The 13,013-nt window shown below is 38.9% G+C and overlaps 1 protein-coding gene across 2 annotated transcripts; it reads left to right on the top strand.

The window, feature by feature from the left end:
• Positions 1–235: 235 nt before the first annotated feature.
• eef1e1 (eukaryotic translation elongation factor 1 epsilon 1) lies at positions 236–12,177 on the top strand. 2 transcript variants are annotated; one of them, XR_001857776.2, is made up of 5 exons: positions 236–366; positions 5,081–5,278; positions 10,032–10,127; positions 10,638–10,865; positions 11,408–12,177. XR_001857776.2 is itself a non-coding variant. In XM_017696170.2 (4 exons), the coding sequence occupies exons 1-4, from the start codon at positions 283–285 to the stop codon at positions 10,779–10,781; spliced, it is 522 nt and encodes a 173-aa protein (XP_017551659.1). In that variant the 5' UTR covers positions 236–282; the 3' UTR covers positions 10,782–12,177. The 2 variants fall into 2 exon arrangements, 1 of the variants encoding a protein (XP_017551659.1); XM_017696170.2 differs by having other exon boundaries at positions 10,638–12,177.
• Positions 12,178–13,013: the final 836 nt, after the last annotated feature.

A 13,013-nucleotide genomic window follows, 5' to 3' on the forward strand; every position in this document is an offset into this window, starting at 1 on the left:
AGACCAATAGAAAAGCTCCAAAATGACTTGAACTAAAACCTCTTTACATTAACTAAAAAAACGCTTTTGCCTTCTCCTGTAAGGCTGTCATTTTTGGAGATTCTCGTTTTGTTCTGTTATGTTTTTTGTTTGTTTTGTGGTTGTTTTGGACAGCGACGAGTTTCTATTCCTTAAAGCCTCAGTTTGTCTCATCTTAGGTAAGAGAAGTGTTTTCAGTATGCTAACACTACGTCACTTGCCTGTCAGCGCCTGCGCGTACACCGCTTTCCTGTTTCGGCAAACATGGCGTTGAAAGAGCTGTCCTCGTTGGAGAAATGCCTGGGGTTGAAAAAGCCAAATAAATACAGTACTCAAGGAGAACGAAAGGTGAATTTTGTTTATTCGTCCCTCATACCTATATCGTAACAAAGCAGTGGTAGTAAGTTTTAGGTGCAAACGCTTGTAGATACGTGGCAAGCACAAAGTTAGCTTACAGGCTAATGAATAACGATAGGTAACGGAGACCGTTTCATTATTACAGCGCTATTACATCGACATTGTGTGACCAGACAAGCTTCTCGTGATTTGTGATCTCAAGAGAAAAGAGTAGAACGGGTTACGCGCTGTTGTGGTTTTACAAAGAGCGAGAGCAATTCGTGATGAATGAATCAAAATAACCTGCTAGCGGTAAAACTCGAGGGCGCTCACTTTAGTTGACCGATTTATCGAGAAAGCCTGCTTTGGAAACATGTAACGTTAACTGAAGTGTCTGACCCGCATATGACGAGCCCTGGTTACGTAGGATTTTTTTATTCTGTATGCTCTTGTAACCAGAAACACAGCTGGGCTTCTCCCCATCTCTGTACTGTAGCCTGCATGTAATATTATATTACCTGTGGTTTGATGAACTAGCTAGATCTCCCCGTTCTCTGGGTCATATTTTCCTTTCTTAGATAGCTTAATGTTACGTTTACAAGTGACAGTGAATACTTGTTAGCAGATCAGAATTTGTAGTGTGATAGAAAATGCATACATACACACAAACCTCATCCACGTGATTGTGTTGTAATTGCACTTTAGTGTCAGTGTAGTGGAGAAGTGAGAAGATGTGGTGAGTTTATAATCAACTAATAGTGTGGGATGGTTCAAGCTTACTGACATTGTTGACTGTATTTGATATATACATTTTTTTATCTGGTGCAGATCTTTGAATAAGTTAAACTTTTATAATACAGTTTAAGATGGTTGCACAGAACAAGCACCAGGCTGGGCAAAGCCTTGACCTTGGCAGAATGAGCCCAAACCTGAGTACCCATCTGTCTAGCAAGCTATGTAAGTTAGCTCCCTAGTGAAAGTGTTATAAGGCAGTTTACATTAATGTTAGAGAAGCCTGGTTTAGTGCAAATAAATTGTTTTAGAGGTATTCTTAAAACAACATAAAGCTGGATAACACTCTGTGTTTGTTGGCTAACTAACTAATCGGTTAAGGGTGTTGGTAGGCCTATCCCTAACCTTGACTATGGAATTATTGATTATGCAAAGTAGGGTGGCGCGGTGGGTAGCGCTGTCGCCTGGGTTCGATTCCCTGGCCGGGTGACCGGGGTCCTCTCTGTGTGGTATGTTTGTATGTTCTCCCCATGTCTGGGTTCTCCGGTTTCCTCCCACAGTCCAAAGACATGCAGTCAGGCTGATTGGACATGCTAAATTGCCCCTGGGTGTGAGTGTGTGAGTGACTGTCTATGTCTGTCCGTCTGCCCTGCGATGGACTGGCGACCTGTCCAGGGTGTATCCTGCCTTCCGCCCGATGACTGCTGGGATAGGCTCCAGCACCCCCCGCGACCCTGACAGAGAAGCAGCTTAGAAAATGGATGGATGGATGGATAAAAATGGCCAAATATTTTACAAATATAAAAAAAAAAGAAAATTAAACTTAATTTTTCAAAAGTAGTACTACATGTTTTCACTTATTCTGATATCATTTATTACTCATTTTATATTACCTTTTGTGTGTGTGTGTGTGTGTGTGTGTGTGTGTGTGTGTGTGTGTGTGTGTATATATAATATATACATATATAATATGAAAATAATTGTAATCACTTCCGGCTATGAGTTACTACTGCCATGTTTTAGCTGACAGACAGTCAAGTTTAAACACTACAAAGGGAATAAATGTCGACATGTCATGGTTGGCTGTTATGTTTTTGGATTATGAAGACTGTGATATCAGTCTTTTCTTGTTTTTATGGAAACTGGCTTTCTATCTCACTATGCTAGTTTACAGAATACTGCTGCTCCAAATCACTGTCTTTATATTAATGCAGTGAGCTAATTGCTTAAATTAGATATTTAAGCAATTTAGTTCTGTTGCCAGTATGACTTGTTATCTCTTTAGTAGACACTGACAGGGCAGCTAGCGCTAGTAGCAGTAAATGCGAAAAGTGGTACAGCTTTGTCAAGTCATGAACAGCAAAGTTTGTTCTTCAGTGCCCGACCTAACAATTCTGTCATTGCACACAGGTTGACACAGGATATGTAATTTTTTTTTTTTTTATTATTAATAACTTAGTAGGACAGTAGAAATGACAAACATTGCTAATAATGGCAGTACAGCGCTGGACCAAGGCAGCACTGAGTGCGCAGTTATCTGTTGTGTTGGGGTGGGAATGCATGCTAAGTGGTTATGTGTCAGAAGATTTGAGGAGGGTCAAAGTGCAGCACCATATGAGGGCATTTCTGTGATGCAGACAGCCCCCATCCACCCCCCACCCCCACTGGAACGCCCCTCATGTGACGTCAGGGGCAGGTGGGCTTTGGAGTAAAAGCCACAGTAATGTTGCTGAGTAAATAGAACTATGATGGCATTTTAGGGCCACTGTTAGTTAAAATAAAAATGGTAGACTTTGAGAATAAAGTTGTAAAATAACGAGAGTAAAATCATGATATTTCATGGATTAAGTGCTTAACTGAAGGGGGCTGCCATGGGGTCTCAGTTGCTGTACTGGTGATGGTAAAGACACAGAGCGCGCCGGATTTCCGCTCGCTCCTGTCTCTCTGGATCGTTTTGATCTTCATCCTCAGTGTCTGTAAAACTTCATGCCGTTTTGACTCTGCCCGTGATTCTCCTTCAGCAACACAGACAGACAGTTTCCTTATGGCTCTTTATTCTAGATAAACACAGTTTCCTGCTCAGCTGTTTCTTATGCTAATAACAGGCTGGTGCTGATGTGCAGGAGAGACAGGGAGACTGTGTGTTTCTTTATGGGTGAACTGATATGAAAGTGTAGCTCCACCAAATCAACGGCCCTCATTTAACATGAGGAGGTGCTGCCTTCCCTTCGCAAAGCCTTGGGCAACAATACCTCATACCTTTTCTGGTAATATCCCACTTTAATGTTGTAGTTATTATTATAATACATTATCATCAACATATAATACTTTATTCTCAAAATATTACAAATTTAATCTACAAATGCATCTTCTGTCTTGAAATATTACAATTTTATTCTCAAAGTCTACTATTTTTATTTTTATTAGTGGCCCTTAAACACTGTGCGAGCGCTTTCATTATAGATTATGATGTTGGTAAGTTTACTGTAACATTAACATTTTACTACCACCTTAAAACTTGTGGAAAATAAGCACATGGTTGCTTGAAAGTCAGCAATACTCAACCTTGCCAGAGTTATATTGTGCAAGCTGGCAGCGCCTTGGTGTTGAATAAAGACCATTAAAAATGTTTTTTTTTTTGCCTACTAATGGTTACCATTAGAGACCACTAGTTTTCCAAGTAGAATTAGAAATGTATCTGGAATCAGTCACTAGGTCACCTGCTAATTCATTCCTTTACATTATCAAGAAAAGCCAAAAATGCATTACAAACCCCCAAGAACCAACAGAAACTCTTAATGGTTTCTATGTTCTCAGTAGGAACATTAACATTATAATCCATGATTACACAATAATTTAAATAACAGCTATAATAATTTATTTAATAATTTAAATAACTGCTGTTTAAATAACAGCAGATTGTGTAGTACTGCTGAAAACACTGCTGATTGCTACCATTATGGTAGGCATTCAGAACGCAAGTTCAAGTCGGGGATCACAAAACCACGAGACAGAACTCCACAAATCACCAGAGGCTATAGATTTACGCATATTTGTTTTTAAATGCCAAATGCTCATTATGTAAAAACATTATTAATTTAGTTTTAGTAATGCCTTTACAAATATTAATGTATATTTCCTGTTGAGTCTTATCCACCGTTGAGACGGAAATGCTTTTCATTGCAGTTTAACTCTATTGGAAGATTTGTCATTTCAAATCAGTTGACCAATAGAGTGCCAGTGAACGCCTTCTTCTAACAGTGAGCAGCCTGTTAAAGAATGCCAAAAGTCAGAAGGAAAGAGGGATTCCTGAAGCAAAAATGTATCAGCAGAAAGAAAGAAAAAAAAATTAAAGCTAAGACTGGCAAAATGATTTATAAATTTATATAAAAATGGGTGAAAAAGAGTAGTAAACATTTTGATAAAAATAATTAACTCTGTATTTGAAAAAGATATTTTTAAATTATATTTTATCATATTATTTGAAACTTTTGCTACAAAAATGAGCTCTGTACTTCACTTTTATTTTGAAGGAGCTATGGGCTTAGAAAATTAACTAACCATAACGCTTTAATTTCTCAAAAATTTTGAACTCACTGACAAAAAGTAGGTAGCCAGTCAAAAGTAGATTGTTAGCTAGTTAACTAATTTTATCCCAGGCTGAGGCTTCCTTTGCTCAGACTGAAGCTTTTCTCAGCATAACCTTATTCTTTGTTTATTTTTCTGCCCAAGCTGAGACATTGTCCTGACCCATGAAGGCCTACATGACACAAAATAAAGCCGTTTTCAATGCTTTTTGATACACCTGTGTCCATTTCACACATTCAACTGCCTTTGTTTTCATACTGCTCATCAAAATAGTTTGATGTTAAATGAAAATCTTAATTTCTGTGTTCAGTATAGCAACATTGTTTCTGGTTCTAACTAAAGAGCACCTAGGTAATTAGGCATTTGGTAGTGATAAGCCCATCGTTTTCTGTTTTTTTTTTTTTAGGTCCCTGTTCTTCAGAACAACAATGGCCCAGCTTTGGTTGGTCTGGTCACCATAGCATCCCACCTGGTCCATGAGGCCAAGAGGACAGAGCTGTTGGGAAACTCAGCTGAGCAGAGAGCGGTGGTCCAGCAGTGGCTGGAGTACAGAATAACCCGACTGGATAACTGCTCTAAAGAAGAAGTCAAGGTCATACTAAAGGTAAGAGGCTTTTTATTCTGTAACTCCTTACACCACAAATTGCCACCACTTAATCCAGTGAAAACAAACAAGAAAACAGGGTGTGATCACCCCGTATTTTCTGCTTGTAATATTGTATGTGTTTTCATGCTTTTTTTGGAGTGCCCAACTGATATTAAGTCCAGGCTAAATATATCCTCTGTGTTCCATTAATCTCAGATTCCTTTTAGTTATGTTGGCTGACTTTAACACTTGTGTTGTTTGTCCTTTATAAAAGTGCCTTATATTACCATCGCATTTGGTGATGGAGGGGCGAAGGGGGGCCATCCTATCCACCCAAAGAGAGCGAGGCCAATTGTGCTCTCTTGGACTCCCAGCTACTGATGGCTGTAGCATCACCAGGGATCAAACTCACGATGTGATGATAGGGCCAACACTTAGAAGGTTCCGGCACTCGGGAGCCTCAACTTGATATTTAAAAAAAAAAAAGTCAGTTTTAGCCAGTCGCAGTAATGTGTCATGTGGCTAAATAGCTTAATTGCAGTAGTACTAAGTACTAATGTAAACTACTTTTAAGGAGGTTAAATGTCCGCTACATTTCTATATCAGTAGCTCTGGTGCTACTGGAACTTTAACTATCAAAATCAGCAGCAAGAGTGGGAGTCAACTTGTGCACTAAGTAGGGCTACCAGAACTTGCACCTTTGTGTCATCAAGTTGAATGAAAAATCCTCCAATTCATTTTAACCTTTTTGTGAGAAATTAAATTTAAATGAGCTTTTTAACTGAAATCTTCAGTCAAACATTTATGTATTGACTGTATTATGTATTGATTAACGGTTTTTCGGTAGTAACATTCTTAGTATGCATCCACTTTTACATTGATATTGTATTCACTTCTGACATCATTCCAGAATTTATGACTACTGAAATAAAATAATACTTCATAGAGCTTTCTGTCAAAGCATGTAGAGTATGTGGTTGTACAACTGAAAAGAGGACAGAAGAAAAGCACTAGTCCAGTTATTACTGTTGTTATTGTTATTAACTACCTATTCCCAAAATCAGGATACAGTATGTCTTATTCAAATCAATTGAAGTCTGTGGTTCAATTGCACGAATTAGTATTTCCCATTTTGTATTGTCTGTTTGATTTAACTCTCTTACTTGATTAAAAAATACATACAAAATTCTCTATAAATATGCAAGCATTAGTTGGTAGTTTGTGTGGTGATAATGCATGTTTTAAATTCTCCTACTCATCTTGTAGACTTGTTTATAAACTTTTTTGGGGGCCCTCATTGAAGCCATAGTACCTTGGCTTCTTTGTTCGACATTGTGTGTGTGTGTGTGTATTTTTTTCTTTTTTTCTTACAAGTGTCTGGGATGGTGGAATAACAATACATAGTTTATTATTGTTACCTCGATTTTTAGCATTTAGTCACATTTTGCAGTCTTGATTACTTGTCAGAATGATTGGTAGATTAGTCATTTTTTAATGCATAGCAACAGGTAATATTATATTTCTCAGTGTTAATTGTGAAAGGCAAAATCTTTGTGCTTAAGGGATATTCTCTAATTAATTTAACTCATCTGGCCTTGTCTACCTCACAAAATATTGCTGTGGATGTTAGGTGTATGCAGAGGGAAATCTCTCAAACCAGACTTTACATTAGTCTGACTCAACAGGATTTAATTGACATGCTGAGATTCAGAGAAGTCACACATTGTCCCGAGAATCAGTTCAGAATGGATCAAGCGTTTAAAAAGCCTGCTTGTGGACAGTATGCGGCGATGTTTTTGACACAGAAGCTTGGCAGGACAGACTCCTCTCGGCAGTAAGTGTCATCTTCGGCAGCCGGGGTCCCTTGCCTCTGTGACGTCTGGCTGGTCCGGAGCAAAGCTGTGCTGATAGGCGCTTAGTAGTGTCAGTTTAAACAGTAACGAAGGGCCAGTGCTGTGCCCAGGGCTGCTCACTGTCTGAGCAGTTCAGCAGGATTTAGAGACGGCAGATCACAACATGGGTAAGAGAGGAGGCAGAGGGGGCTACAGCCAAGAGCCAAGATCCAGGGAAGGCAAAAACGTTGCCAGAAAGATCTGTGGACAGTTTTTCATCAAGACTCTGCTAGACTTGAGTGGAGTTTGAAAAGCTGCACACTGCCGCTGGGGTATAACTTTCTAAACTCACACCAATTTGAATTGATTATAATTTTTTAAGAAATTATTGAGTGCAGCATGAAATCTCACATTGAAAAATCATGGAGAACAGAATTTTCCTTTTTTTTTTGTGTGTCTGTGTGTATGTATGTATGTATGTATGTGTGTGTGTGTGTGTGTGTGTGTGTGTGTATATATATATATATATATATATATATATATATATATATATATATATATATATGTGAGTGATCCAGGGAAGGCAGAAACTTTGAGTATGTAAACATGGGCCCTTTATTAATATTTGTACTTTGTACTTTTGTAATTGCTTGTAGGCAGAGATGAAACACTTATTTTTCACAAGCTTTTTGACAATGTTATAGATTTCTTCATTTCTTCTGTATTATAACCTAAGAATTTCTCAAAGTAGAATAATTTATTCTTGAGGATTGCTTCATTACATTTCATTACAGCAATACATAAACAAAATGGTTACATAAACAAAAACATCTAAACCTAACCTTTTAGCTTAAGGATTTTTTTAACAATTTTGATTTTCTGCTTTTTGAGTATAAATAAATGTTTAATTAAACCATTGGGGTCTGATTACATTTTGACCAAATGTAATAATAATAATAATAATAACCCAAACTTTTGCATCAACTGTTAACACGTCTTCTGCAGAGACCACACTTCTGCTCATTTCTATGCACAAGTGCTGTATATTTTCTTAATTTAATGCACTAGACAAAAGTGGTTTGCGCAAAAGTTATGTCACATCTATCTATCTATCTATCTATCTATATATATATACATATACATATATATACACACATATATATATTTTTTTTCCTTTTTCTTCAAATGCCATATTGAAGTGTTTTCTTTGTAGTGCATGTGTGAACTTGTTTACACTTAGAAAATCATCAACAAAGCATATTCAAAACTTTGCATACCATTTTATGCCACTTTTATCAAGCACTGTAACTGTTAGCTCTTTGAAATCATTGTCAGCGACACAATTTTCATATCGGTTGACCTGTGATTGTAAGAAAAATTACATGTGATTTGCAGAAATGTTGTGCGACTAGAGTGATTTTATTAAATGATGGTCAAAGAGATCTGTCCTTTTATGTTGATGGCAGTTAAATAATTACTTTAGGCTTTCATTTCAGATAATTAATAGTGTCACTTTTGATGTGTGAGAGATACCCATTAGGGACACATATACAGACATTTAATCTGAATGATTTTTCACAAGCTTTAGTGGATGAAGCTGGAAGCCTAAAGGTTTGCGCTGGTGTTCCACTCTTCGTTTTCCATTTTAATGTTCAAGCACGTTGGTGAGAAGCTGATGGTGGAGGGAGGAGGGGCGGGGCGGGGTGGGGGTGGTGGGGGCTTGCTGTTTAGCTGGAGGGGAGCAGGGCAAGTGAGCATTGGACAGGAGAGAGTGTGTGTGTTTGGGCAAGCGCTGTTCGGTAAGCAGCCGAACGCAGTGGCTGCCTCTTCATGCTTAAATTCCCACTGAACACTCACTGACTCCATTAGCCCTCAAGATGCTAAGCTGTACTGCACACAAGTGCTAAAGATGGTCCTGTCCCATGGGACCTGCATGCACATATACATACATAACACACACACCACCCTCGCATTGTATCATCTGTCCGAGTCTAAAATCTGTGGAAAGTTTTCTTTTGTTTAGTAAGTTCAACTGGATGGAGAAGTGTGCTACTCATTTAAGAGCTGTTCATCCCTGTTAAACTGTTTCATTGTAGTAAGTGCATTAGATTAGCTGTGTTTGATATCATTATCACTCCTACTTGATTTAGTACTGATCATATAATTAATTTTAAATATTTTTATGATGGATATAAAAGACAGACTTCTTAAATTTGTAATGTGTAATTCATTTTATGTCACTGCTGTCGTAACAGGCTTTTTTTTATAACAATATTTAAAAAATGCCACCTGCCCTTTATGTTGAACTTCCAGTTAAAGTGGCTGTTAAGAGCAGGTTTTCAGGCAGTATTTTTGAGATATAAGAAACTCCACTTGCATAAGGAACATTTTTTTAAACAATGTGACTTACAACAACTAAAGACATGATAGACCACCAGAACTGTGACTTGCACTATGAGTTTCAAAGGATGTATAGCGGTCAAGAAGCATTTACTGAGGGAAAAGAAGAAGAAAATTTGCTGATCAAACAAAGAAGTTCAGAACACAGACCTCAACATCATTGAATGTGGTTGGAGGCGTTTACAAGAAGCATGGAAAAAAATCACCTGCAGATTTCTTTGAAAACTGAAACCAAACCTCCTGAAGCTGTAATATGTAAATACTAAAAAAGAATTGTTATATTTAGTTGTTGAGGCTTCTTTACCGTTTTCTGTTAAATAAAACAAATATGTTCTCTGCTTTTCCCTAAAACTGAAAAATAAAGAACTTGAAAAATTAAGTACTTTACAGCATACTGTGATTGGTAAATCTGAGGTCAATAATAACTAGAAACACTGAACACTGGCCTTAAAGTGAAATGCAGTATGTATACCCATTTATTGCCAAAGGTATGTAAGACTTTGGGGTCTGATGCAAGTTCTGCTCTCTTTCTCTTGTAGGAACTGAACCAGTACCTGGAGGATAAGGTCTATCTGGCTGGAAACAGCTTTACTCTGGCAGATACTCTGATGTACTATGGCATCCACCACATCATTGTAAGCACATTCTTTTGTACTAGACAGCAAAACAGAGTTACTTTAGAAGAGAAAGTAGAAGTTTTGTGCAAGAAATCATAATAAACGTGTTGGGGGGACAGGATGGAGAAACTTCAGTCAGGCAAGAGAAAACAGTGATCAGGCAGAGAAAAACAGAATTGACTCAGGAGGAATGAGAGGAAAACATAATGGCAGCTTCTGAAAGTGGTCACAAATAAGGAGCAGAGCCAGGTGTAAGTAAAAAAAGGAAACTTTAGATGCCAGAAAGCCCAATTGCATTTAGCAGCAAATAAGCTTACAGTATAGATTTTTTGTTCTTCAGGTAATGAAAAGGATTGGTTGTGAACCAACCAGTAATTGTAAATCAGCAAAAAACTGAATTAAAGAACTGTATTCTTCTCTTGTCCAGTGGTGTAAAACAGCTATGTCTCCCTAGTCCATGTTTTAAGCAATTATTTAATTCTTTAACCAAGAATTTTTACCATCTGTTTCTCTTTTTTCCTCCCTCAGATGAACCTTGCTGTACAGGAGAAGGAGAAGTTTTTGAACGTGACCCGGTGGTTTGACCACATCCAGCACTATCCAGGAGTGCGTCACCACCTGGCCCCTGTGGTCGTTCTGAGGAATAGAGTGTATCCCAGCGGCCAGCACTGACCCCTACCTATTAAACCAAGCAGTATGGTAGTGGAGGTCGGGCCTGGGGTCTCTATCTTTACCACGCTGTACTGCCCCCAGCAGGTTAGGTTTTACATACTAAAACCCAAGTCTGATAAATCATCAGGGGAAGTTCACATATTTGGGAAGAAACAGACTGGTGTCAAGCTAATCTGTCTGGTGTATGTGTATATGTATGTATTTGTGTAGTCGGCCATGCAATTTGGCAAATTTTAACTTGTGTGTGAGGTCATGGATAAGTGTATTTATGAAGGCTAGACTACAACAGGTTTTAGGGTAGAAGGGAAATGTGCTGCTCAGGTAACACAGTGGTTAAGGAAACAGTTTCTGTTTATTAATAAATTAACTTTCTCAGCTAGGAATGAATGTCTTTTCTACAAACTTGAGGAACAAAAAAACTCTATCACACAGACATCTAGCTAGACTAAAAAGCAAAGAAATGTGATCAGCCAGACCCAGGTGGATATACAATAGTTCAGACTGACTCAGGCCAGTTGACATCCTTAAATATCTAGTAGCCTGTTTTGTTTTTTTGTTTTTCTTTGTTTTTTCCAATCATTTTTTATTTCGCTCTTACTCGCTCTCTCTCTCTTACTCCCTCTCAGCTGCAGTACCAGTAGTTGTGTGGGCAGGGTGGAATGGTTAGCCTGGCTTGGCGTGTTTGTGCTGTGGGGCAGAGGGCAGGCTACCAGCTGCAGCGGGCAAGCCAGCGCCACGTCTCTCCTCCACAGCCAGCCAGCTGCCGGGAGCGACAACCACGCACTACACGTCATTTCACCCACAGTCCCCCTCTCTGCTGCCCTGGGCTGGAAAATCCTATTGAGACACAACACTCCAGTGTTTTTCATCGCTATCCAACTGGGTACTGGCTGAAGAACTTGCTATATCACAAATGTAAACATTTCAGAATGACGGATTTTTTGAGTCTTTGAGGAGCTTGTGACATATAAAGTTGTCTGTTTGCAAATTAAATTGTTAGTAAGTCGAGAAAGCGAATTCAGGGGCATGCGTCTCTCAGACAAGGGGAGATTTATTGTTTATGAGCTGCGTGTATCTGAAAAACGTCGTCTTGAGCAGATTTGAGCCACTGTCTGCAATGCACACCATGTGGCCAGGCTGGTTTGGAGCCGTTCTGTCCGCAGTCTTTGTGGTGGAAAATCCTCCGATAATGAAAGTTTGGGAAAAGCAGCCCCATTGTGTGTTCACCTATCTGCTGTGCATATGCTGACAAACATCCCTCTGTTCTTTTTATTGTATTTCCTCTCTCATAAGCCTCCTTTATGAAACGGCTGCTGCTCCCAAGCTGAAGTTTGTTATTTAATGTCAACAGAAACTTGTCTTGTGCCAATAAACGAAAGAAAAAAGAGAACGCGCAGAACTTTCCGTGTCCTCCATGAGTTCTCCTCCTCTCGTGTCACTGATGCATCCCTCTTTCTGGAATTCAATGAATTTCACTTTCGACTGTTCACTGTGTCCGCAGAGAAACAGCAGAACAAAGCAACTTGTGTTTAGAATGAGTGCAAACTGGGGAAGGAGCACAAATCAAGCAGTCATCAGAACAGGCCTTGTGACCAGATAACGGATATCTCCACAGTGGCGCCTCTGTTTCTCTGCTTATTTCTGTACCCATCACATTTAAATGTTGAGATAATCTAAGAGAAGCTTTGCATTGATTTCAGGTATAGGAAAAATGTACCAGTGATATTTAACTGACCTCATTAACAGTAAATTGTAAAACGTTCATCCCTGCAAATGTTATTTTCAAGGTACTAAAAATGTCAGGAAAGATATCTCGGAAGTGATGTACTGTGCAAGTGTAATAGGGTTTATCTTGAAGTACAGCTAACCCATTCGTTCAAATGCAGCCAACACAGTCCTGTCGTTATTGGTAGATGCTATTCTAAAGGTCAGCCAGAATTTTATTTATTACAGCAGGCTAGGCCCTAGATAATTGTAAAACACTGTAGAAACCCACAGCAGGTGTTTTGGGGAAAGCCCAATTAGCTTGGGCTTGAAGGCGAACACAGGAGGTGAGCAAGAATGGGCTGCATATTAGAGCTAAAATTCTCTCCTCTTCCTCCATGTGGTCGAAATACCATTCATTTGTCGTACCCCCTATAAGGGTTGGGGTCATTGTGCAAGTCATCCAAGGTATCAGCAAGAATCTAAGGGGACTTCAGCTCGCAGCAAGGGTCCAATCACCATCTAACC

Source organism: Pygocentrus nattereri, chromosome 24, assembly GCF_015220715.1.
Source record: "Pygocentrus nattereri isolate fPygNat1 chromosome 24, fPygNat1.pri, whole genome shotgun sequence".
Classification (NCBI taxonomy): domain Eukaryota; kingdom Metazoa; phylum Chordata; class Actinopteri; order Characiformes; family Serrasalmidae; genus Pygocentrus; species Pygocentrus nattereri.